We start from the raw sequence: 25,205 nt of genomic DNA, 5'->3' as shown, positions 1-25,205 counted from the left end.
CATTGATTTTCCTGTTTTACCTATTCTTTCCAGAAAATAAAGCAGTTGTGCTATTTATTTACATATATATAAATATATACACACACACACACATCTACGTGTGTGTATGTATTTGGAAGAAATATGAGAAAAAGAATAAATAAGATTAAGAAGATTTTTAGAAAAACATTGCTAACATAAGTGGGAAAGGTTAATCAATGTCTTGAAAAGAAGAGCCCCTGCTCTGGACGTGTATCTATAGCTCCTGAACATCTAGCACGTGTTACAATACTCAGTTCACCCGTCTCTCTTTTGTCCAGAGCAACAGCGCGGTTGGGACGGAGCAACCCCGGGACCGCGGGCTCAGGCGCTGCGAGCATCGTTATCCGAAAACACCCTGCGGACGATCAGGCAGCGCAGGGGCGAGCACGGTCGGGGAGCACGGGATCGCCAGCCGGGAGGAGAGCGCACCATAGCTCATCGGCAGCTAACAGCGCGCAGCCCTGAACTCCGACGSCTGGGGCAGCTCCAGCCCGCCTCTATATTGGGTATATTGGCGCTTACAGTACTCTTCTGGGGCCGCGGTGAACTAGTTGGCAAAATTATTGCTCGCAACTGAGAAAGGCCGTAGAAGTGTATCAGTAAAACAACATCTTTCCACGTGCCACCGGTGGGCTAAGCAGCCATGGCAACTGTTTGTTAGTTTGCTCTTAACCCTTTCCAAGCCCCCGATCACGAGAAATGAGTTCTAGGAGGAGCATTTTGCCTGGCAGACAAGTCTTCATCAACTACGGCTGTGAACGTGCGCTTCGAGGTCAACAAGGTTACAGATAAATGAAGAGTTCAATCAGAATGTTCAAAAGCAATCAGTAACTACAGAAATACTTTTCACTTAAAACGCCTTAAATGCAGTCATTTTTTTTTTTGAGGAATTCTGCTGAAATCTGTCATATGTTATTTCCCACAATATATGGCTGATGCCGTAGCAGCTACTCAGTTCACCTTGATTCATGAACAACTATCACTAGCTTCCTACTGTAAATACAATTCTAAACATATGGAAGAGAATTTATAGTGAATTAGGGTTGTACATTATCGCCATCATTAGCTGCATTTGTTACCCAGCAGATGTCTGGGTAGTAAAAATCCCCCTTGAGTACAGTATCCTGGAGTTTCCTGATTCCTTGATAACCGGTCCAAGAATTTCTCGCTCCTGCTGTGCTCCGATCCCGGTGGCCCAGAGCAGATGCTCACTGTCTATCTGTCTGTTGGAGCACTAGTCCCGCGCTGGGATCCAAGCCGGTACCGAGCGTTCCCTTCCTCTGCTTCTCCTCTCTCCTATCAACGTCCCCAGAAAGATTTCCCTGCTACGTTCGTTATTCTTCCAATGCTGAAACACTTTGACAAGCAGAGCCCATTGCACCCCAGGTGCTGCATCGCTGATACCACCGGCGTTACAAATCTGACGACCGATTTGGCCATCACCGTTCGTTACGATGGTAATGCCGTTCTGAGCACAGGAGATACCTTGGCCCGTGCCTGGCCCTGTTTCCCGGGCACGCCACAAACACGCGGCAAGGCACAATCTCTGTTCCCAGGACCGCCTAAAGGCACGCAGCGAGTAACTGGCACAAAGCGACCGCGCACACAGATCGGGCGACTCGTCCCCGCACACGTAAGGCACATATGGTGCCGCCTAAGAGCCTTCGAAGGGATTACCTTTGCCCGCTGCTTTCTGTGCACCGTGGATGCCTTTAGTCAGCTCATGCCTTGCAGCAGAGAGAACAAAAATATCCCTGCTCCCATAAGGCCCTTGCTCCTAAAGGCAAGATATACATACATACATACATATATATATATGTATATATATATATGCTATAAATAGCACCAATATATAAATAGATATTTTTTGTCTGCTGCTGGGTCTTTTCTGCAGGTCGCTGTCCCAGACAACCAGGGGTTTGTCTGCAGGATACGGCAAGGGCCATATCCTATACGCCCAGCCGGACGCTGATAGGGGACCACGAGCACCGAGTTTCTCCCAGCTCTCAGCCAAAGCTTCTGGCAAGAAATGAAGCACTGTTGGATGCCTGAATTCCTCTCTCTGTGCCCTGAAAAATATTTCCCCAAGCTTATCTCTTTAAACAAGAGTGACAAGCAAGTTCTTGTTGCTGATTATATGTTTTACATTCATTTATCTATTCTCAACTTGAAACACCAGGCCAGCGGGTCTTTTTCAGTTGGTAAAAAAGACTGCAAATACTAATTCACTCTCCTAGCAGGAAGCAGCTTTTTTTTTTTTTTTTTTTTTTGCTTAGTACAACAGAAAATAGAGGATTTGCAAAGCTACAGGTAGTTAATTTCAATTAACTCGACCATTTACTAAACTCTTATTTTTCACTTCCTTCCAAATCTCGTGTTGTATAACTCACAGGTAATATTAGCATCTAGTTCAGCCTCCTGCAGACAACAGTCACTGCTAAAAGGCTACTTTTTAACCTACTACGCTTAAAGGAAATATCTGCTTTTGCATATTTAAATTAATTGCTGTGCAAAGGAACTGAAACCCAATTGCACCACCTCACAAGGCCAAGACTTTCAAGGCTTTATTCTTTGCATAAGGAAGAAAAAAATATATATGTAAAAATCTATATCTACATGTTTTGCATGCCTTCTTTTTTAGCAGTTAACTGGCAAACTCTTCAAGGAAGGGCTATTTCAAGGAAACAAGTCACATAAGGTGAACAAACTGTGAGCTCTGCTTTATCGAACAGCCATTAGCTCTACAAGAAACCACCCCATAACGTTAATTTTGGAGCTCCAAGATGCTGGCCCTAATAGAATTAATGCATGTGCACACATTTGCTGCACAGTCATAAATTTCAGTAATGCAATTTTATGAGCCTCTTCAAAGGTAGCCATCACCAAAGGAAAAAAAAATAGCAATGGGAAAGGCAGGTAAAGTTCAGCAGCAATACTTCATTACCAGGACGAGGGAAGACGACGGACGGCTCGGCCTCCTCGGTCCTCCCCTCTCCCCCCGCACCGCTACTTGGGGAAAAACACTCAGCACAACACAGGTTTGTTTCATCGCAGCACGCGTGTCTGCGCGGCAGGACGGCAGATGAGAAGGTTTTCGACGCAAGCGGAGATTTGCCCGTCGCTAAAGTGGAGTCTGCAGCAAAGCTTTCCAACAGCGACCCGCTCCCCCGCTGCTTCCAGCGCCAGGCAGAATAAATCGGTGCTTCTCTCGCCCTCTCCCAGCTGGGGCTGGTGCACCTCAGGGAATTCCCTTCTTTTTGCCCCCGGTCCCGCTCGCACGAAGCCGGGGGGCTGGCTGCGAGCGGGGGCCGCGGAGGTGGRACGGGGCCCACCTGGAGCAGCGGGATTTGGCATTTTCCTCAAAACAACAGCAATCGGCGTCGCACGCTCTTCCCTGAAGTTTTCACCCGTTTATTCCTATCTTTCATAATCTAAGGCAGTTTTCAACCCTCTGATTGCGGAGACCGGCCTGGAAACGCGGCTTTCACGGTCCAACGTGTGTATGCCAGCAGACAGGAATCATCTTCGCAATCCTGTGATTTCCACGGCAGCCTCTTGATGGTTGGGTTAGGGGCGGAAAGAAAGGCCAGATGATGATTCCTTAACTGCTTCGRGCTGACAACCCCATCACCGGGACAAGGAAGTCTCAGCCCTGGAGTGATCTTTTAGCAGAGACCAAAGTAGCAGCATCCAGCAGAAAATTCCCCCTCCCATATATACACTGAGGAAATCTGGATTAATTTTGTGGAAAAGTAGGATCTGAGCCTGCCCCGTACATCCAGAGCTCAGTGCCTTGGAGGAAACCTCAAAATCCACTGACCCTGGGTACAGAGGGCAGCAAGGAAGAGGACGGAGGACGGGCTAAGTTGGGGGAAGCTGGTGCAAAGCTCTTAGTTTCCGAAAGACCTCCTGGTGCCTCCTCAGCAGCAAACATGTCTCCAGAGACCCTTTTCTCACCATTTCCCCAACCCAACACTGCAGTAAGTATCCTGGACAACTTCCCTGGTCCACTGGGGAACCACGCACGTCTCTTAACCCAGCCACCACTTTTCTTTTCCTGCACACCAGGACCTACGACAGCTCACCACGTAAAACCACGTACAGGCCAGGCAGACTTGCTCTCTTGTGCTGAGCTCATCCAGAACCGTTAATTAGGCTGCCTTAAAATCCCAATATAATGGTCTCAGAAGGACAGGACCTTCAGTTCCTTCTGGAAGAGCCTTACAGCTCTCGAGCATGTGGTTCGTGCTGCATTGCAGGAAATAAATACAACCAAATGGGACTTACCTATGGGAGAATCTGGGATGCTGACTGCTCATTTCTTCCTTTCTTGGAGGTTTTTTTCCCGTTTCTAAGTGGACTGTGGAGGTTTACGCAGYGGCCCACGAGAGACCGCATGGTCTGCTGTTCTCAGAAGTCACTCGAAGTGACCGAGCTTGCTGGAGTTATTATCAGCAGAGTAGGACTTCACAAGGTTTAGCGCTCTTTCCTGAAGAGATAGCAAAGAAAAAAAATCAGATGAAAGCAAACATCCCCTCTGTATAAATACTCCCGCAGGCCCGCGCCTCTTCCTGAGGCGCGCACCGATCAAACCGACCTTGCCTTCCAACAGGACCGTGCCACGGCAAGCGGGCGGGCTGCGGGCTGCGTCCGCGTCCCCGGCGCGCGGGTTCAGTGGGAYGGAGGCGCGGGAGCCCCTCTGAGGGCAGAACCCGCCCCGAGATCCCCCGCTCTGCGCGCGACTCTTGGGCACGTCGGGCAGGGACGTCCAGCGAAGCCGTATCTGAAATAAAGAGTTTTGTTCAAGCCGCACAATCGATTGCTGGGAGCAACGCCTTCGAAGACGCACGGAGAGCACGGGGCTGCGCGCCGGTCCTGGGCACGTCGCTGCCACCGGCGGCGGCCCTCCACCCGGCACCCGGCCGCCCCGGCCGGCAGCGGCCCCGTCTCCCGTGCAGCAGCGGCGCGAGCGAGGGCCGCGCGTCTCTGCATGCAGCGCGCGGCGGAGCAACGCGGTGCCGGAGCCCTTCGGGTGCTTCCGCATGAATCCGGTCTTGGCGTCTCGGTGGGATTTACCTTTACCCACGCGAGGTACTTTGCCTCAGCGGTAAACCAGGTGTCTAGCTTGCAGCAGCCCCCATCCTCCTTAGGGTCATCAAAGCAATGCTTTTTGCCCTTTAATTTCAAGTGTTTTTCTGGCAATGCTGCTGTTACCAAGCTCTCATTTAACAGTAAGACTTCAAAAGGTGCTTACGCAGTAGAGATAAGTAGATCAAGACCCTATGTTACTACATTTTAATTTCATTGCTCGTTATCTGTTGTCTTCCCTGCAGCTCCTCTTTGCCGCCTCGGATGCTCAGTATTTTCGTTGGTTGGCTCAGCTCTGCCTCGGTCTCAACACCTGGAAATAGCAGATGACCTGGTTTCGTAATTAACAACTCAGAAGCAGTGAATTAAACCTGTACAGAGATCCTAAGCAAATTGATTGCCTGCTGACAGGTAAGTGACTATTAATAGTCATCTCCAGGACTGACTTAAAAGGGAAAATGGTTGCATAAACACATAAGGGAAACAGATACCAAATTATTAATCATGACCCTGTTAAAACAGTTGATATGGCATTACTCAGTCATGAAATAACCTGTAAGATGAAATATTGCAATTAGTGTCAAGAGCTAATCTCCCAGAAGCCCAGGCAATACAATGCAAAGGAGCTTTAATAAAAGAATAATAAAGAAAAACACACTCATTTTTCATTATCTTATGCTATCTTATCATTTCACAAGTGAGAAATCCATTAGCAATCCTGCCAAGAGCTAGATAGGATGCTTAGATATCTAACACTGAGACACTTGCGTGCTCTGACTATCTTGATGTCCCTGGAAAAAAGAGGAAAAGCAGTGGAGTAATAAATTACTATAACTGTTTCATTAAAACTTAGGACGCTGTAATTTTTAAGTTTATTTGGTATTATATTTAAATGAACCAAAAGGCAACATTGTACAGTAACTTTATAAAATAAAATTATTACATAGTACATTAACCAAAGCCCCATTAAAAAAAAATCCTAAAAAGTCATTTAGGGACAGATCCTGCTCTTTTATGCACATGATTTATTGCGCTGATTTTAGCAGCACTATTTTGTTTTAGGAAGAGCAAATGGGATTTGCCCCAAAACGTAGTATTTTTTTATATATATTATTGTTACAGTTTCATTTTATCATGTAATATATCAAGTTTATAAGGCATAAATATGAAAAACTGTTCCATATGCTCAGCATTATTTTAATTAAGTAATACAGTCTAGGACACTTTTTCAATCACACCAAGGATTACAATGTACCTATAGCTTTACTTTGCTTATTTTTTTATACAAAAGTCTATCGTATAGTATACAGTATATGCTAGTTGATAACCAGTTCACAAGGTTGAGCAGATATTCTTGCAGGTTAACAGTGCCAGGATTTCACCTAGCGCCTCTACTCCGCGTAGGGCCCCTGCCGGGAGCTATTGCTGCCGCCGCGCTGCCCGCGGGTGCCGGCCGCGACCCGGCCCGCCGAGCGTGGGAACCGGGCGCTGCCTTTTCCCACGACCCCCGTGACCCCCCGAGCGGGGCTCCCCAAACCGGACGGCGCGGGAGACCCACGGCCCCGAGGGGGGCCGGCGTCGCCGGCCGCGTGCGCGTGGCGAGGGCGGGCGTAAGCACCCCGTCGAAGCGGGGATGGCGCGGACGCTCGGGGATGCCGAGTGCTTGCGCTGGGCCAGCCCGTCACCCGCGACTCCAGAGCCTCCCAAACCGCTCCCAGGACTACAGGCGTCTCTAAGGCAGAGATTCACCCGGTGCCGGCACTAAGCACRTTGCAGAGCTCCTGGCAATCCCTGCGTAGATGGAAAAAAGGGGGTCCTGAAACCTCCTTGAGCGTATCAGTGCAAGAACAGCCTCGGTGTGCCCCTGCAGTCAGTAACGTGTCTGCATCTCCTCTTCTATCCAACTAGATACTCAGATACGTTCCAGAAGCAAATGACTAAGCTGGAACGGGAGAGGCACTGCCGATTTCAGCAGGCGCGTTTGGGGAGTCTCTTGCTGGCCAAGGCGGGTCCAGGGTGCCCACGCAGCACCCTATCCCAACCCGCGATGGACGCGCCACCGTGGTGCAAGGAGGATGGGTATGGTGCAGTCCTCAACACTGCTCTTTCTGACGGCATCTAGGGCTTGGGGAGACAAGAAAGGGCTTTCTGACACTACCTGGAACCAGGAAGAGGCTTTTGGGGGATTTTTTTTGCCTGTTTTTATTTTTTTAATATCTATAGCGTCAACCTAAATTGCCCGTAAGGTAAACTGCAGAGCAATACCTCTGGAGTGTGTTCACATGTCTAATATTAGACACCTTACAAGTTGCTCTGAAACGTCTCCAGAGCTCTCTCTACCTGTCTATATTTACTCCATACAGAACCTGAGCTTCTAAACTCAGGTGCTGTGAATCATTCTATAATTGAGGGCTTAAAAGCAGCCTAAAATAGACAATGTGAATGACTCCCCCCGCTGTGACTCCATCCTGCAGCATCTGGAAGGAAAGAGAAATCGTGGTGCTAGGAAGGGGCCCAAGCCGCAGAATTTGGGTCAGCATTCAGGCCAGGCTAGCGCAGGCTTGGGCCTGGGGGCTTATCCCTGTCCTGTATTTGCTAACGYGACACCCAGCCCTGCGCTTACAGCTGTTTTCCTGGTAGACCAATGGGGTCAGGGATCACCCACTCCTAAATAAAACAGGAGCTGTGCATAAACCACGCTCCGGCTGCAAGAAAGAGCTGACACAAATCTAAAGTCACAACAAAGCCTTTGCCTCCCACACAACCTTTTTCACTTCTGAAAAAAAAAAAAAGAAGAAAAAAAGAAAGGAAAAGAAAAGCAGCCAGAAACAAACAGCGAGTGTGGCACATCCCAGAAAGCCCCAGCAGCTGGAGAGCCGGAGAGTGGGAATAAGAGGCTTTCATAGCTGCTGTGTGATCACACAGGGGGGCTGTTTCCAAAGAAATCAAATTATCCTACGTAAAGAGCATTYACTAAAAGAGTCTCCTTCTCCTTAGAGGACCAGCAAGATCATATTATTTCCTGAAAAGATGGTTTTTTTAACCCCCCCCCCCTTTTTTTAGATCTCTGATTTGCATAAAAGAAGTACTGTCTGGGTATTTGCTTTTAGCAAGCATGGGAGGCAATTCCTGTCATTAACTTGAGAATTCCTTTCAACCTGCTATTTGCATTTGGGATAAAGCACTAAGTGGATGTTTCTCAGGGAATACAGACTGCTTGCTGTCCAGAAGAGGCAACCGTCATTCTTCAGTACATTAACAACAGGGAAGCAAAAGGACTCCTCTGCAGAACGCATTGCATTAATAGCAAGCTTCCCCTAGAGCCGAAAAACTGTGCCCTTAATATAAGTGCCCGGTAACCACCAGTCCCCGCTATTTGAGCGGCACTCTGAGCTGGACAGGAGGCTTGCAGGGAAAGAGCCTCCATTAGTACCCATTATGCTGTGATTTACGTTCGGGGTTTAAAATAGCAAAATTAAACAGTTCTATTTAATCTACAGTCTAAAAAAAGGCACAAAGACTTTGTGACAAAATTATAACTGCTCAGATTACATTTACAAGAACTATAACAGAGTGTTGCTTGGGTTTGCCAGCTCTGCTTGCTGACAGGAGCGAAACCGAGACAATTTCGCTGTCTGCGGAGGTAAAGAATACCCTTTTGGCAAGGCATATTTGCCAGCTCTATGCAAATGTTATTCAACAGAAGCAACTGAAACCTCTTTTGATTGCTTTAAAACATAATCTTTTTGGTCTGCAGCACATTGCACTCATCTAAGTACTCAGTGATGATAAAGCGGGTCTTAGGGCAAGACCAAATATAAAGAGCCCTTTTTAATCTGAACATAGGAACGAACTCTGTTCGTGGCTACACAGTCTGCTTTCAGGCAAATGATAACGAAATACATAAATACTGTAAAACAAAGACAATACATTCAGAGTTTCCTAAATCGTAGAGAGTTTTCAGACTTTCTTAGCTCCCTGATGTAACGCATATAGAGCATTCCCTTCCACACAGTGCTACCTCCATGTACTCGCACCTCCGTTAAACGCAACCTAGCTCAGACAACCTTCCTCTTGTGCCTGGATTCCCATCAGTTTCAGATTCTGTAAAATGTTAGATAGTTTCTTTAGGAGAAAAAAATATTGCACTTTTAAAAATGCATAAAAATTGAACCACGTTCCCATAACTCTGCCACATGGTTTGTTATTTAAAATAATACTTTTCGAAAAGCATTTTTTGTGTTGTTTTTTTTTCCTACGATTACGATATTCTCCATCAGGACATCCTCAGGACATTCTTCCATAGCAAATCCATCACGATTTTGCCGTCAGATGTTTGAAACACAGCATGAGCTGTCTGAAATACACACAGGTAGGAGTCACAGCTCTGTCCGCAGAGTCAGGATTTCATAGTACAAATGGGAACTACAATGACCAGAATAACCGTACAAGCTGCCGCTGCTATCAGGGCAGCTATCTTGCAGACCTTTGCTCTTCTGAACTCGGCTTCTTTCCGTTTTAACAAGGAATCATAGCCAGGAGTATAAATATCTTCCATCCAGTATTCTAAGTTGTTTGGGTTTAAAGATTCTTGAGTCTAAAAATTAAAAGGAAACAGTTGTTAATTGTCTGGGATCTGTCATTAATCAAATAAATAAATAAAGCAGATGTGCCTGACGGTCTCCCAACTGCATTTGGGGCTGCTGTTAGAATCAAGTAGGTTATTGCTGCTTCTCGCATTCCTTCAACTCAATTTCTCCTCGTCCAACTCCATAAGGCTGCTGAAAGCGGCAACAGAAAACTGCAAAAAAATAAACTCCTGCAACAGTATAATTCTGCTGCAAAATCCCTCACGTCGTTCTGGTCTCCTGGAAACTTTTGTCATCTTGGGTGGCCTTCAAATGAAATCTCTTTAACCTGCAAGACAGCAGGGATGTCAGCAACTACTGGTCTGTTACCGCTTTTTAAATTGGTAAAGCCCAACTGATGGGAACGGTTCTTAACATACACTCCTCAGGAATTCTGTTTTACAAAGATAACCCTAATTTTGCGCCCATAGCTTGCTTGCAAAGGCAGGTCACATTTTTCCTGCGCAATTTTTTACTCTTACTTTCGCCACACCTTCCCTCCTGTCGACGGCTGAGCTCCCTGTATAAACTGTCGGGGTGCCCCCCCCCCCCCGGCAGCACCACCCGGGGCTTCGCCCGCTGCCTCCCCGCACGGCGCCGGGCTGGGGGGCAGGAGGCAGCACGAAGGGGGCGCGCGGCGTGGGGCGGCTTCCGCACCCGGCGCCCCGGGGCCGTCCCCGCGGACGGGACCCTCTAACGCCGGGCACGGTCCGGGCTCCCGCGGGCGGCAGCGCCCTGCGCGCTGGGTCCCTCTGCGGCTCTCTCAGAGTAAGTTTGGGAAACGAGAGACTTTGCCCTCTCGTTTCACAAGCTACCAAAAAAACRTGAAGGAAATTTGAGCTGCTCATAAAATGAAAGGCAGTGTGGGGAGCTCCATCAGCACATCAGCATCTCTATCTGAACATTTTGCTTCTATTTTTTTAAAAGTTTTTTTTTGCTTCTTTAGGATTTTTGAACTTTCCAAGTTTTGTGTTTCCTTGTTTGTTTTTTCCCTTCATCCTTTCTGCAAGCGAAAATGGAGGAAAAAATGTGGAAAAAACAAGCCCTAGACATTACATTGCACTTATCAGCAGAAAGAAAATAGAAATGTGAACAGGGGGGGAAAGAGAACATTTTGAAAAATGACAGCTTTTTCTCGAAGGTGTCTCCTGTGTCTGAGGCTCCGAAAGGCCATTTCTTTCAAAAATGAAAAAGATTCCACACAAAAATGCTCCAGTGAGAATTGTCTAACACACATCTTTCCTCATGGGCCCGATCCAAAGCTCCTTGGACTCCGCACAAAGAAACTCCCATGACTTAAGAGGGATTTGAATAAGCCTTTAATTGGCTAATTCAGATTTTGTGGCTACAAGCTCCTGCCTGGGAACTTGCTTTGCCTGAAAGCAGCATTTGCTGTATGTATGGAACTACTACAAGAAGTGATTTTAGAGCTACCCCAAAAACAAACAATTAAAATTAAGCAACAGTTTTATGAGCGTTTAATGGAGATCGCTCCAACAGTGTCAGCATGTTAAAACACAGACCATCAGCTGAGCCCGAGACTGCACCATTCAGCCTGCGAACGACCTGCTCCAGCCTTCCGAATAGTAAACTGTGAAAAACATCCTCGCTCTTCTCTAAAGGCATCAGAAAACAGCCTGCTTGTACGTCCCGTCGTAGGGGCCCATCACCAAAGAGCAATGCGAAGAAATCTCATAGATAGATCTGGGACAAACTCTGGCCTCGCTGTAGCTTTGTAACCTTTTTTTTCAAAAGGAAGACGACCAACAAACTTGCCAGGCTCCAAGGGAAATTTTAAATAAACAGATAAAATAATAATCATAATACAAAGATAGCCATGCTGTACTTCAAGGAAATTATAATCTGGACTCGCTGGTTTGATATGGACCTTTTAACTACTTCAGAAGGAAGATGCATTATTAAAAAGGTCCATTACTGTTAATCAGCTTCCTCCTCATTTCATTGCCAGASATAGGAATGTTCATTAAAGCATGAGGCATTTACTTTCAGTTCTAACAAACTTAATCACTAGGAAAAAAAACTCACACGTCAACCTGTGTCTATTTTTCAAGTTTGTCAGTAAGCTCTTTTATGAAGTCTAGACATGRGCTTTGCAGAAGAGATGCATTTCTGACAGTCCTTTTGGAGGGAGAGAATCAAACCGGTAAAGTTTTATCACCTTTATCCTAAAGATAAATGATGGCAATAAAGCCGATTTCTCTGGTTTGCTCACAGTCGCACAGAGCTGCTTACATGGAACAAAATGGCCCTATGAGGACCAGATGGAGCACACTTCTCCCAGGGGAATTTTGCTTCCAAATATCACTGCCCTTGTTGCCTCCGCCCAGCAGGTAAGCAACGCTTTAGTGGCTGCCTGCTGCAGAGGAACCCCTTGCAGCCTATTCCTGCTGTAGCCTACAGTCTGCCGTGCCAGGGAGAGGAATTTAGCCAGCTCTCTCATGCATTTATGTCCCAAGGAGTAGTCGGCTGCCAAAGCAAGATGCAGCCTGTTCTTTGCACTACTCCCCGCCTTTTTTTTTTTTCCTGAGTGCACTTTAGCCATAGCAAGAAACAGGAGCTGGTCTGGTGAGAGAGACTAGCATGAGCTGAGCCATGAGGCAAATTTGCTGTGCCCAGATTCCTGCATGAACATGCATGGGAATTGCACTGTAGTACTGTGTGGGTCATCATTTTAATCCTAAACCAGCTAACATGGGTTCCTGAGGCGGCAGCACGGCRTTTCTGCTTGGGCTGACTCTTTATATATAGTACCCTAATCCTACGCTACGGCTTAGTCTGATGGTTAGGCACCTCAACATGGCACTATTGAGAGGGGAGGCCTGGCAGCRAATCTCTTAGTCTCTTACTTGCCACCTGCCTTGGTGGACAAGCTTTGGCGATCTTTGCTTGCTGCACTACACTGTGTCTAACAGAGAAGTATGTCAGTGCTGTGCCAAAAAGCCCTCGAGCTGTAGGCCAGTGTGGCCCAGCTGCTGCAGGTCTATAGCTAGTTGACGCAGCTCTTGCTTCTGCTCTGCGGCATGCAGACACACTGAAGGTGCCCAAATGCCTGAGGGTGGCACCAGTCCCCTCCACCATTCCTATTTTTGTCTAAATAAATGCTGCTATACGAATGCATATGTATGTAAGTGATGCACAATGCTCTTTGTATCAGCATGGACTTCATTATGTCATGCATTTTGTGTTTTGTGACCAAATACTGCAATAAGTGCTCAGCCTTCACACCTTCGAATGCATTCTTCATATTTCCTTTTTAAACCTGTGCTCAGATAATTTTCCTTCCTTCCTTGCCTTTATTGGGCCAGGCAGGTACTCTTTATTAGGGGATGCCAACACAGGTATCCCATTTCTGGGTCTGGGTGGCCCATTATAAATGAGGATCCTGCTTTCTAATGCACCATAGTTTCAGAAAATTTAAATCTAAAATTTGGGTTCATCTTTCAGTAAGTTTCTGCTCTGCTTGTTGCAGAAGAACATGCTTGTTTGCTTGTTTGTTTTTGAGGTTATGTGCACGTTACTGGGTTGCGTAACCTGATAGGAACAGATCTGTAGAAACAGTAGGGTCCCAGTATCTACCCATTTGCCTTCACAGGGAGGGAGGTACCCTAGACTAGCTCTAGTCTGGCCCATTAATTTTTGGAAGTGCATCATTTGCTCTGAGAACACAACGTGTGGTATAGTTTCATCAAAAAAAAAAATGGTTTGCTCTCTTGGAGACCACTCTGCAATGTGAACCAAATCCAGACAAGTGGGGACCATCAAGAGATTCATTTCAAAGGCACGCTTCAAGCTGAATGGAAACACTAACTAACTAACAAAACACACAACCAGTGGATCTGCTGATCATCGTTTCCAACAGCTACTTTAAAGCTGCAACAGTGAYGTATTTTAGTAAGAACAATGATCTTAGAAGTCTTCTACAGATATTTCATGATCACATTGCTAGCGATATGGAAAAACCCCCAAGACTTAAATTCTCCAYGAGTAGTTCAGAAAAACTGCACCACTTAGTACAGATTCTGCACCACTCACCCTTTCTGTGATCAGGGACTGATTCTTCGCTTCATCCCCAGGCTCCTCTTTTTAGCTACCAACACAGTAACGGCTTGGCAGACATCTCTGCTACAGAATGAACAGGGAGAACCAACTCTGTCAAGGATCACATTTCAGCAATCAAATATCCATGTTTTCTTTGTCTCTGGCTAGGATGGATGCGGATCAGCAAGATTAGAGGCTCAAAACTGCACAGCTCCTTCCTGAGCTATCAAAATCCTCTCCTAGATGCATATTCTGGCAACACCTACACATGATCAAGCCATTCAAATGAAACAAACGGGACTCACTTGTAGATCCAATGCTGCAATTTTGCCTTTATCCCCCGAGTTCCTTGTGTATTCCTCTATGGTCCACGATGGCTGGGCGCGTTTCACTTCAGCCAGCTCTGTCAACCTCATGTCTGTGTAGAGCGGGTTGCTTTTCATGTGTGACTTGAGTGATGCAGGGTATGGATGAGGACTAAAGACTTGTTCAATCAAGAAAGCATCTTTTGGCTGTTTAGAGAGTCTATGTGGCTGTGGGATTTCATATTGCCTGTCTGCCTGCAACAAGGTTCAAAAGAATTTGAGAGAAGAAACAGCACTATGAGGGGGTTAAACACAAAGGACAGAGATATTCCTTTCAAACCCACTATACCGTAATGCTTAAGTTGTGGTAAGAAAAGTATCAGCTAGGACAAAGGTTTTGACGGCCCCAATCCATTTGCTCACCCACTTCTCACAACCGGATGAGGGAAGCATTTTACAAGCACAACCCCACATTCACCATTACATGAATGCAAAGCTGATGCAGCAGTAGAAATTTAGATTTTGTACTGTTTACARGTTATTAAACTCTTCTGAAGATGGCTCTGACATTCAGAAAGGCCTAGCTGATCTGGAAAAGCTAAGAGCCCAATGCAGGCTTCCAGATTTCTGCTTCAAGAACAAATCTCAACATGAACAAATCTTGAGAGAAGCCACCAGGCAGCACCCCTTTGAGACCACACCATCCACAGTACTAATCCAGTGTCAGGCATGGTCCACAACAGGAGTGAGGAAGGGACTTTCAAAGTCCGTATTTCATCCTGTATACATAGATCTGCAGAAGTGCCATGGTTTTGGAAAAAGGTAACCTTCTTGCCCCTTCTACAACCTGCTAATAACTCAAGATTTTTTGTTCCTCCAGTTGTACTTGTCTTCATCCAGCCTCTGCCTCTCCTTCCTCAGTTCTCTGCCCTTCTTCCCCCTCCTGACAAGGCATACCTTGTCACATGGTCCTGATTTACGAAGGACCTCCCCGGACCTCTCTACTGGGCTCCGTTGTCCACAAAATAGAAATGACCTCCTGCAACATCCACAGGTTAAGCTGAGCAGCAATCAGAGCACAGCACAAGGATGGCCATGAGGGCTATGCAGTTTCCTAAGATAGCAGTGGTGGCATTTATGAGGAGGGACGGACAGAATTTTTCCGAATAACGGAAAGGAGACCRCAACTGTGTTGCATTCCTACGATAGGAGATTTAAGACCCACGTAAATGACCATGACAATCAGATAAAGAAAACATAATTACAGTTTGTGTCTCACGCTGCACACACAAGATTTCTCTTCTTGAGAAATTCATATCTATTTATTTTGTTACCTTTTAAATATGCATATACTTCTCTGATAAAAGCCATCACAATGGAATTTCAAAATAACCCTTCTAAAACAGCCACTAGAGAATTTCAGATTGTAACAATTTTCCTTGCATTCTTTTCACCAAGTTAATTACCTGGCCTCCTTTTATCACCGCTGATGATTAACATTATCTTCTCCCAAAGATTTTACCCAAATTAATCCCCTTCCTTTGCAAAAGAGCAAAGTGCTTTTAGGAACAACTTGACCATATTGCAGCTGCCAAGCAAGAACATATAGGTACAAAATCACTCAATTAGGATAACGATAAAGACAGGCATAATACAGCAGGGCAAAGTATTGCCATACCCTGAGGCTTGTGACRAGTATGGAAGACATTCATAATAAACGCTTAAAAATAATCTAGTTACGTGAGTTAAGGTTGAAATTACCTCTTTAGATTTCCTGTGCCAGTCCTTATTTTCTCCTCCATCTCTTTCTTTCATCTCTTCTTCTGTAATGCCAACTTGGTTGGTATAAGTAATAGCTCTCCAGTCTCGGGGAGAGTTTGAAATACTTGCTATTTTGGATTCTGTTGCRCTATTTTCTTCTGTTAATGATCTTGATGACCTCCTAGTAAATAAACTTTTTTTTAAGGCTTTTACTCGAAGACTCTCACTATTACTTCCACTGGCATCTGAACAGCACCATTCTGGGTTGTTCTCCAGTTTGCCTGCATGRGGAGTGTTGTGACACTGAAATATCTGTGGGGAGTTACTTTCATCTGACGCAGCCTCACTTGTCAAAGAATTAAGATCTATTTGTACGCTGACCTTCTCTGGCTGYTGAATTTTTTGATCCAACTTGCTTAATTTTCCCAGGACTTGGGAGATTTCTTCTCGGACACCCGAGAGAGATTCCAGTTTCTTTTCTATTTCGCCAATCCTCAAAACTAATTTGCAGACACTCGTTTTCAGTTCATCATCTGTATTACTGATATCTGCCCGGACCACTTTATCTAATTTGTTACTGACATTCCCGTTGGAGATTTTAGTCAAATTATGTTCAGGTGAGCTCTCACAGTCAGATTTATGTACCTGAGACAAGGAGCCAGTGCTGTTGTAGCATGAGGACTGCATCACTCCCGTGGATCCGCAGATACTCATGTCATCCAAAAACCGGAAAATGTCACTGATATCATCACTCACAATTTCAGAGTCATCATCCGACTGCTTTAGAGAGTGCCGCTCACCGTACTTGGCTTGGCTCGGTGCACACAAATCCTTGCATTTTTTGTGGTCCAGAACTTGCTGCTCCGTTTGTGTCCCAACACTAGTGGTTCTGTCAATGCTTAAGATCTGAACAGGAGTACAATTAATGCTTTTATCCTTAAACTTTTTGACTGGCTCGTGTTTCTCCACATCTAGGATGGAAGGAATCTCCTTGGGTTTATGCCCATTTTGTTTGACAGCGTAATTTGCCTGTATAATTGGTTGCTGGTCCTTGGCATTTAGATAGGACTGATGCCTGTCAGCTGGAGGAAAGTTTGGAGATGGGCTGTTTGAACTCTGATATCGYGGCTTCTCTTCGGACTGCTTCCTATTAAAAAATGATCGTTCAAAGTCTGGTACCTCCTCAGTATTTAAACTCCAGCTTTTAGCTGGCCAGGCAGTTTGTTTGCTTGGCTTTCCAGTCCACTTTTTGGTGTCCTGGGGCCCAAGAACAGTGGTTGGGCCAAAATAAGTTGAAGCTTGAAGATCATCTAAACTTTCGTGTTTTACTCGTCTTTTGTCTGGTATTGGAGAATAAACTGGATTCAAGTACTGGCTGCTATATGGCATTTCAAAGCTGTGGTTGAAGAAAGCCTGCTTAGAGCTTTCTTTCCTGTTCTGAGGCTCTCTGTGTCCATCTTCTGGCTTTTTATTGGATGGTATTAAGTTGGGAGATATGGTAATCAGATTATGAAAATCTTCTTTGAATATATTTCTTTTCTGGACACACGACTGCATCACAAATGGCTCATCATTTGAAATGAAGGTCTCTTTTATACCTGCATTTATAGGCAAGGAGTCCTGGTCCGAAATCGATTCGTTTTCAATGTTCATTGGGAAATACGTGCTCTGCATCTCGCATGGCGGAGACGTGGCAATGGAGTAGGACGCCAGAGCCTGCAGCCTGTCCAGGGAGGCAGCCCGGCCCTTCATCTCCTTATTAACGCCAAGTAAGAAGTTTGGTTCTGATGAGGGTACAAATTGTTGGCAGTCTTTGCAATCCATCTTTCTGCATTTTGAAGACCTTCTGGCTGAAAAGCCCCTGTTAAATTCCTGGTCGTTCAGCTCACAGTTCGGCACGCAGTCTGCCATATTGCAGATCTCCGTATCAGATCTGCAGGATTCAAACGATTCTTTCTTCTTTACTTTCTGCCTTGCAACTGGAAGTTTTTCCTTGGCCACTCCCCCGTTCATTTGTATAAGGTTGAATATTGTTACTATATCTGCTGCAACCATGATTTTCTTTGATTGCTGATTGTTTACAGTGCATCTCATTTTGTCTTTGAACAAAGTCGCTGGGAAATTGGGATCCAGGCAAGCAGTGTAGAACAGCACGCTTCTGAGCTTGGCCAACTGGGACAGATCAAACCTCGCACACAGTGATTTGCAGAGATCCTGATAAGAAACAGTATTCTGCTTAGTATCCAGTTCTTCCAAAATCTTCACTAGGAAAAGCGAGGATTCCTGGTTGGTCTCCATGGCTTACGTGTATTTGGTTGTTTAGCCTGGAAACTGCGTTCCACTTCTATGGTGATACACAACAGCAAACAAAAAAGATAGTAAATCACACATAGATAATATTCAGGACACTCYATTCAGCCATAGATCTAGCCTGACCACCTAGCTATGGGACTGAGGATTTGGTTGCATATCCCACCCTCACGTTTYCAAACTCCAGGGCTGAAATCCTAGCACCGAGAAAGCCAGTAATGCTTCAGCRGAATCAGGATTTCATCCAAGGAAGCTCATTTACGTCTGTGGGTCTGTCCGCTAACGCGAGCAAGTGGAAAAATAGCAGAAGCTTTGCAGCATCTGAACTAATGGCATATATACAGTCACAGCCCACTTGCTACTGGGTTTTCACAAAATATCTTATCAGTGTAGAGGAGGCTGAAAGTACAGATGTGTCAAATTGGCAACAATTGCAGGCCCTGCTCGGGAACCAGGAATGATCCACCACAGCGCGACAGCCCCAGCTGTTCTCATGTCTGACTGTAAAAGACTCTCATAAAGATTTTCTGCAATAAACTTTTGACATTTGGGGGGGGGGAGAATCTGAGCAGATAATTACCATCTTGCATACTTGMAAATATTATCTTCTCCTCTATTTTCAATTAGCTTTTCTAGATACCATGATGCTTTTTTCAGAAATACATTTTCCTGAGTTTATGATTCAGGAATGGAAGATTAGTCCTGTTCTRTCTGAAAATGTGAATGAGCCCCATTTCAGCAATAAATGCAAAATTTAGAAAAAAGCAGAAAATGTTTTAAAAAGAAAGAAAAAAGCTGAATCTTGAAACCAATCCAGCAGATGCTAGAGTGCTGACTGCAAATCAGGGTAAATTTGAAGACTGAGAAATATCAAGGACAGAAAATATTCTCTTCAATGATGCACTCCCAGAGAAACCGGGGGAATGTAATGCCATTCACYGCCCTTAAATGGTGGGGCAGAGGTGGAGAGCAAAGGCTGCGTGTGTTTACGGATAACAAGAAGAGCTCGAGCAAGCACAGCTAACACAAGCAAACATATGTGGAAGGATACAAACCCCATGCTTTCTGGGTTGAAATCAATCTCTAGCTGTTACGAATTAGGAAAAGAAGCTGATGGGGGGCAGATTATTTTATACCTGCCTACTGCAAATATTCCTGTCTCTCTGCTGCTAACTACTAGGAGAGACAGCTTACAGGACTAGACAGAACACAGAATGATGCAGCCCAGCAATTCCTATGTTCAGACACCTTCTCTTTGTTATTCCTACTGATAGGAATAACAAAACCATTCTCCCTTCGGCAAGAAGCTACGGCATCTCCCCTCCATTCACTTCCACCTTCCAATGCCCCTGGAAACTAGTGTCTCTACCTTCATCAAGAGCAGAATATCTATCCAAAAGGCAAAAGAACAAAAGTCAGCTTTACAAGATTTCTTATTTCATATTAGAATCATTTCCCCGCCAGAAACATCAGGACTCCTGAGCACCAGGGACAYGGGATTCCTGTTCCCTCCCTCACAGCCTTTCATCTTGGCTCCACTGTACACACGAGCYATCACTATCCATGTCAGAAGCCAAAGTACATCAACTTTGGTAGCTAATGCCACAGTACCATCTTCTAGAGAGGAAGGAAAGCACGCTACCAGGTTGCCTGTAAGAACGCGAAGCAAATCTCCATGCAGACCTGGCTGTTTATTTAAGAAGTATTTTTCTGCTGTCTACGATCAGAAGCTGAGGAGCAACAGCACGAAGGCATTTCTGTGAATGTAAACACCACTCTCAGAAACCAATGGCCATAGGGATTTTCCAATACCTCCACTGCGTGCACGTTTGCTTTTAAAGCTCCTGTAATACGCAGAGGAGAACAGYTCTGCTAGCTGACAAGAGAGCAAAAATATTATATTCCTCAGTGCTCGGCTGTGGAGAGTAAAGCTAAAAGCTGGAGGATGGCTGTATCCCTTTTCTCTTTATCATCAGTGTGTGCTTGGAGGCACAACCTCTTCATCAGACGGACTTTGTATTTCTCCAACATGTCACCATTAGAAAATAAGGCTTCCAGGCTACGTCCAAACAGCTTTACCTACCCACTGCCAAAGCCACCGAGCACTCCCAGAAYAAACTTCAAATGCAGGGCTTGCAGAAGCCAGGAAACTTCCCCAGCTGTCAGGGGCCTGGGGGTGCAAGTCAACTTTTAACATGTTATAAATCTGTCAATTGCGACAAAAATGGAGATCTGTCTTTTTCTGTCACCTACATGCTGAGCACAAACAAAAGCAAATACCTGCCCTCTTTCACAGCTTCACAGCTTCTCACCCAACCCTCACACGGATACGCGTGTTCACAGACCAATACACCCTCTGCTCTCCGCACTGGCCTGCCAAAGTCCTGCTTTCTCCTCGTTCCCACTCTTGCTAAAATGCACAAGTAGCGAGTCTGAAGTATTGYAATTCTTAAAACACTCAACCCCTTTTCTCCCCAACTCCTTCCAAGCACATTGGTTGTACTCGCTCATCCCAATGAGGATATCCKAGGTAGAATTTGCTAGATATTTTCCACTTTGCACAAAGCAGTTCTTAGAGTACACTTCCCATCAAAGGTTTTAACTTCAGGTCTGGTTTCTGAAACCCACCCCTGTGAACCCAATAAAACTTAGGTGCTGTCAGCTTTTCACAGGTGCTGTGGGTTGACAAGTTCAGTAAATTCAGCAAAAGCTGGAATGAATACCCTCATATCTTGTACTGCTTTTATTTCACTAGACRAGTACTGATAAGGAGTCTTGTTTTGGGGACTCCAGTTAGCACCCAAACGGTGAGGCAAGGGCACCCAAGTGCAGATCCCAAGCAGAGGTACTCTGCCAGGCCTGGTTTAGCTTGGGATGGGACCTCTGGATGTCTCTGCCCTATGGTTCCTACCCCCAAACTGTGAGAGGTGGTGGTCAGCTGTAAAGCAAAAAGGAGGCGAAGAGGTGACAGAGGCTCTGAGAGAAGGGTGAAGGGGAGAACTGAACCTGGAGAGGTGGCAATCCTACCAATTTGCTTGACAGAGGCTCAGGTATGGGAAGGTGGGAACTGAAAAGGCAGGTTGCAAAAATCAGATATAGGCCTTCAGGAAAAGCAGGCAGTCTAGGAGTTGGAACAATTTCCTCTTCACCCTTCGGCTGTTAACAGCTTTCTGGTGTGAACGCACTGAGGTATGAACAGGTGCCTCTGGGCTTTACTTGGGCATAGAAATGTGTGCTCCCTCATGCTACAGGTTCATGCTTGTGGTCCATGCGGCAGATTCAGGCTGTGAAAAAATACATAATGGGATGTAGTGCCCTTATAAAGGCCTTGAAACTTTGTTTCTGGAGTCAGRGATATAAAAATCAGGCAAACCTAGTGCCCAGGGTTTTAGTGGCACATTAAGCTATCTTGTCTTTTGTCAAACCACGTAACAGCCTGTGACTGAGACAGGTGCCTCTTGGCAAGTCACCCAGGGAGCTGTCACATCTCAGGTGCCAAGCTTTTGGCCATGTAGCACTTGGCCACGTACTGTCTCAGCTGTTAGATCCAGGTTCATTCATTATCTCTCAAAATGGGACTGGAATAGACCTGGACATGGCACATAAATGCAAAGATCCAAAATAAGCACTCGATCCTTCAGAGAGAGTACAGGGTCATGAATGAGTCAGAAGTAGCAAAGCGAATGAAAGCACCCACAGCAAGGACAACAGCACGGGGCGTGCTCGGATGGCCTCAATTCCACCAAATTCCTCATGCCTCACCTCTGCTACCCGCAGCAGCTGTGCACCCCTGTCCCCAACTCACGTTGGTCTCCAGAGGCATCAAGCTGATTGAACACAGACAGTATTTAGCTTAATTGTTTTCAGCAAGACAGTCTCTGACCAAATGAACCACTTAACGTTTTATYGTGAAAGATTTTGTTATAGTAACACTGAGAGGGTCGTTTTGACTTAGCTCTTCTAAGGCTCGACATCTGCAGCTCTAATAGCACAATTATATCACTACACAGACTCCTACAGCATCATATTGCTCAGCTCATCGATGGGGTCTGACTCTCGCTGTACGCAGATGAGCTCCAGCTTACCACAAATCAATGACTTATTGCCCTACACCAAGAGCAATGAACTGAGCTCTCATCTTAACATTAACCTATTATTTCAGCTTCTGGAGGAGCAGACCAGAGGTATCAAGATTGCAATGTCCATCCCTAGCAATGCTTTCTGCTGCACAAGGGGATATATTATTCTGTTTTGTCGTTTCCTTAGTTCTCCGTAAGACCTCTCCCCCATGGTCCTCCAGACAAGGGAAACCTGTGCACTCTTCCACTCTGCTTTCTTCCCCTCAGAGTCAAGACAAGGAGTCTTTGTTTGGGCCAGAATGTGCTTCTGTTCCTCATCACCTTCCCAAATCAGCGCTGGGCAAGATTATACTGTAAATTTCCCATCCCCAATGATTTATGAAATTAAAACTTGTGTTCCCATGGTCACATTCCCAGGTAATGCCTTCAGCACAAACCCTGCACTGCTGCATCCACTAAGGAGAGCACATGTTAGGGTAGATAAATCCTGGCATGTGATTCAAGAGAAAGTCCACCACCAGACTTTCCTGAGCAACCACGGGATGGAAACATGCCTTGCATGAGCTTGAATCATGACCACCGGCAGAGAGTCTATGTTATCTTCCTCCGTTATTTCCTCCTTCATTTCCTTCCCTGTTCTTTGTGCTTCTGACATTTGCTCTCCCTGTTTCCCAATATCCACAGCAGGTTCAGCTAATGCACAAATGCAGTTGCTGGAGTCATCATTTCCCTCTCCCTTTGATTTGCCAAGAGGGAAACAGCATCCTTGTTTTGCWTCTCCCCTCAACAGTGATGGGCCACCCTATAAAACCATTACAGTGGTGACAGATAGAGCAAGCAATCCTTGCATAAATTCACGTRGAAAGAGCCAGCTACTTCAGTGCAGGAGAACATTAATACAGAGCCTGTAATATGCTGTTTTACTATTAACTTGAGCTCATAAATCTTTCAGCCTGTCTCACCAGCGCCAGATACAATAAAACAAGGCAGGCAAACGCACGCCTTGTGTGAAACATGTAATGCATTGCGATGGAATTCGGTTTCTGTTTTTTTTCACATACTCAAATCCATTTCCCTGTCAAAACATTAAGGAATTTCTGACAAACGAGCACCTCAAGCCCTGCGTGGCTTCCACCGCGCACACACATGGGAGCTGATAGTCTCGGAAACAAAGCCAGTTTCCTCACACCTCTCATTTCTTCCCCTCCCCTGCCTCCTGCTGCTCATTAAGAAGAAAACTAAGAAGCACACTTTGGAGCCCCATCCGTGCAATGGCAATTGCTTCTCTGCTCCCTTCCCTAAGGAGAAGGGTCCTCTCGACCAGCAGATGCATGCTGTCTCACTGAGACCGCCACCTCAGGTGCTCGGGAGCTGCATGCACTCCTGCCCCCAGGGCAGCTATGAAATCTCTGCTGGCTCCCTGCCYCACCAGGGTGATTTTTATTCACTCAAAGGGGCAAACGCCTGCAGCCTGGGAGCTAATGCTCTGTGGAGCTTGGAGGAGCTTGTCCACTAGCTCTAGCAAATAGCTTGCTGCTATTTTGCATGGAAATAATGCATATTTCGCAACCTACACCCTTACCACTAATCTAATCTGCAGTTCACCTGGCTTTTTTGGTCTGAACTAGCATGGAAACAAGTTGCTATTTTCAGGTTCTCATCTTGTGTGAATGAGCCTTATAAAACTATGCTTTGCAATCCCAGCTTATTCACRGAGGCAGGTTACACTGTAAAAGGACTCTTGCAAGCACTTCAGCCCTTCTCCGCCCCCCCCCCCAAAAAAAAAACATCAGTTCTTAATGCCTCCCAGCACATAAATTCATTGGGAACTTATGGATAAAGCCAGCATATCCTTATGGCTTTATCAGAGCTCAAGTTGAACAAGGTTTGCCATATGGCATTTTTTTTTATTACACAATAATGTTAGTCTTAGCATTTGTATTGTTTAGTTATGTAACTCAGGCTAAGACTACTTCACGTGGTCTGGAAAAGTGCAAACAATCATTCTAAACGGTGTATTGAATTATTTGAATTATTACTGCATCATATGTTCGTGGTTATTCTTTGCCAACTATTGGCCCATACAAACACACATGCACAGAGAATACTGTCCCATCAATACATTATTAAAACACATCCATGTTAATTTTTTCCTGGAAATCTTTGCATTATGAGGCATCACTGCAAACAGTGTCAGATGCAGAAAGGTCTAATCGAGTTAAACGCGAACAACTCGTTCCATCCGTGGTCAGCCTGGGTTTTTTGCAGGGACTGCTTTGCAAGGCAAACCTCGGGCACCACCGTCGCCACCCCGGAGCTGACTTTGCCCCCACTGGCTCTCTAGACCCGGCTATTGCAGCTCCCTCCCTTGCCGYGCTCCCATCCCCAGCGCTCCCCCTTCGTCCGGGTTCACCGACCCCCGGGGGAAAGGCAGGGTGTCCGTGCTCCCTCCTCTCCCAGCTGCCGGATCCAGCTGTGCCGGACTGGAGCGGAGGTGCCGGAGTGGCAGGAGGAGTTTCCAAGATTTTTTTGAGCCCCCCTTTTCCCTGACAAAGAAATGCGACCCCGGGATGCCCGGCGGGGACCGCAGGGCCGGGGGGCTCCTCACCTGCACCCGGTGCCCGGCGGGGCACAGCGGCGCTGAGCACTCCCCCACCCCCCGCCGCCCCGGCCCCAGCACCCCGCTCCCCGAGGGGGCTCTCAGGGCTGGAGGAGCCGCCCCCCGTGCTCCCCCCGGCGCCGGGGGCTCACCTGGGGGCTGCCCCCTGCCCGTGCTCCGCGAGGGGGGCGCCTGCCTTCACGGCCGGCTCTTCCGCCGCAGCAGCGGCTTCGCGGCGAGGAGGAGGAGGAGGAGGAAGAGGAGGAGGAGGGAGAGCCCCAGCCCCGAGCCCCGGCAGGATGCCATAGCGCCGGGCTGCGCTGACAAAGGCGGCAGCAGGTTGGCACAGGAGAGA

The 25,205-nt window shown here is 46.3% G+C and overlaps 1 protein-coding gene across 1 annotated transcript; it reads right to left on the bottom strand.

Annotated features, from left to right (window-relative positions):
- Positions 1–8,259: 8,259 nt before the first annotated feature.
- On the bottom strand, positions 8,260–25,023 carry MINAR1 (membrane integral NOTCH2 associated receptor 1). The gene is made up of 4 exons (XM_085308692.1): positions 25,003–25,023; positions 15,863–18,206; positions 14,102–14,356; positions 8,260–9,706 (listed from the first exon to the last, which is right to left on the bottom strand). The coding sequence occupies exons 2-4, from the start codon at positions 18,158–18,160 to the stop codon at positions 9,509–9,511; spliced, it is 2,751 nt and encodes a 916-aa protein (XP_085164818.1). The 5' UTR covers positions 18,161–18,206; positions 25,003–25,023; the 3' UTR covers positions 8,260–9,508.
- Positions 25,024–25,205: the final 182 nt, after the last annotated feature.

This window comes from Rhea americana, unplaced genomic scaffold, assembly GCF_003343005.1.
Source record: "Rhea americana isolate MKP2758 unplaced genomic scaffold, rheAme1 scaffold_28, whole genome shotgun sequence".
Taxonomy (NCBI): Eukaryota; Metazoa; Chordata; class Aves; order Rheiformes; family Rheidae; genus Rhea; species Rhea americana.
This window is presented reverse-complemented; position numbering and strand designations above follow the sequence as displayed.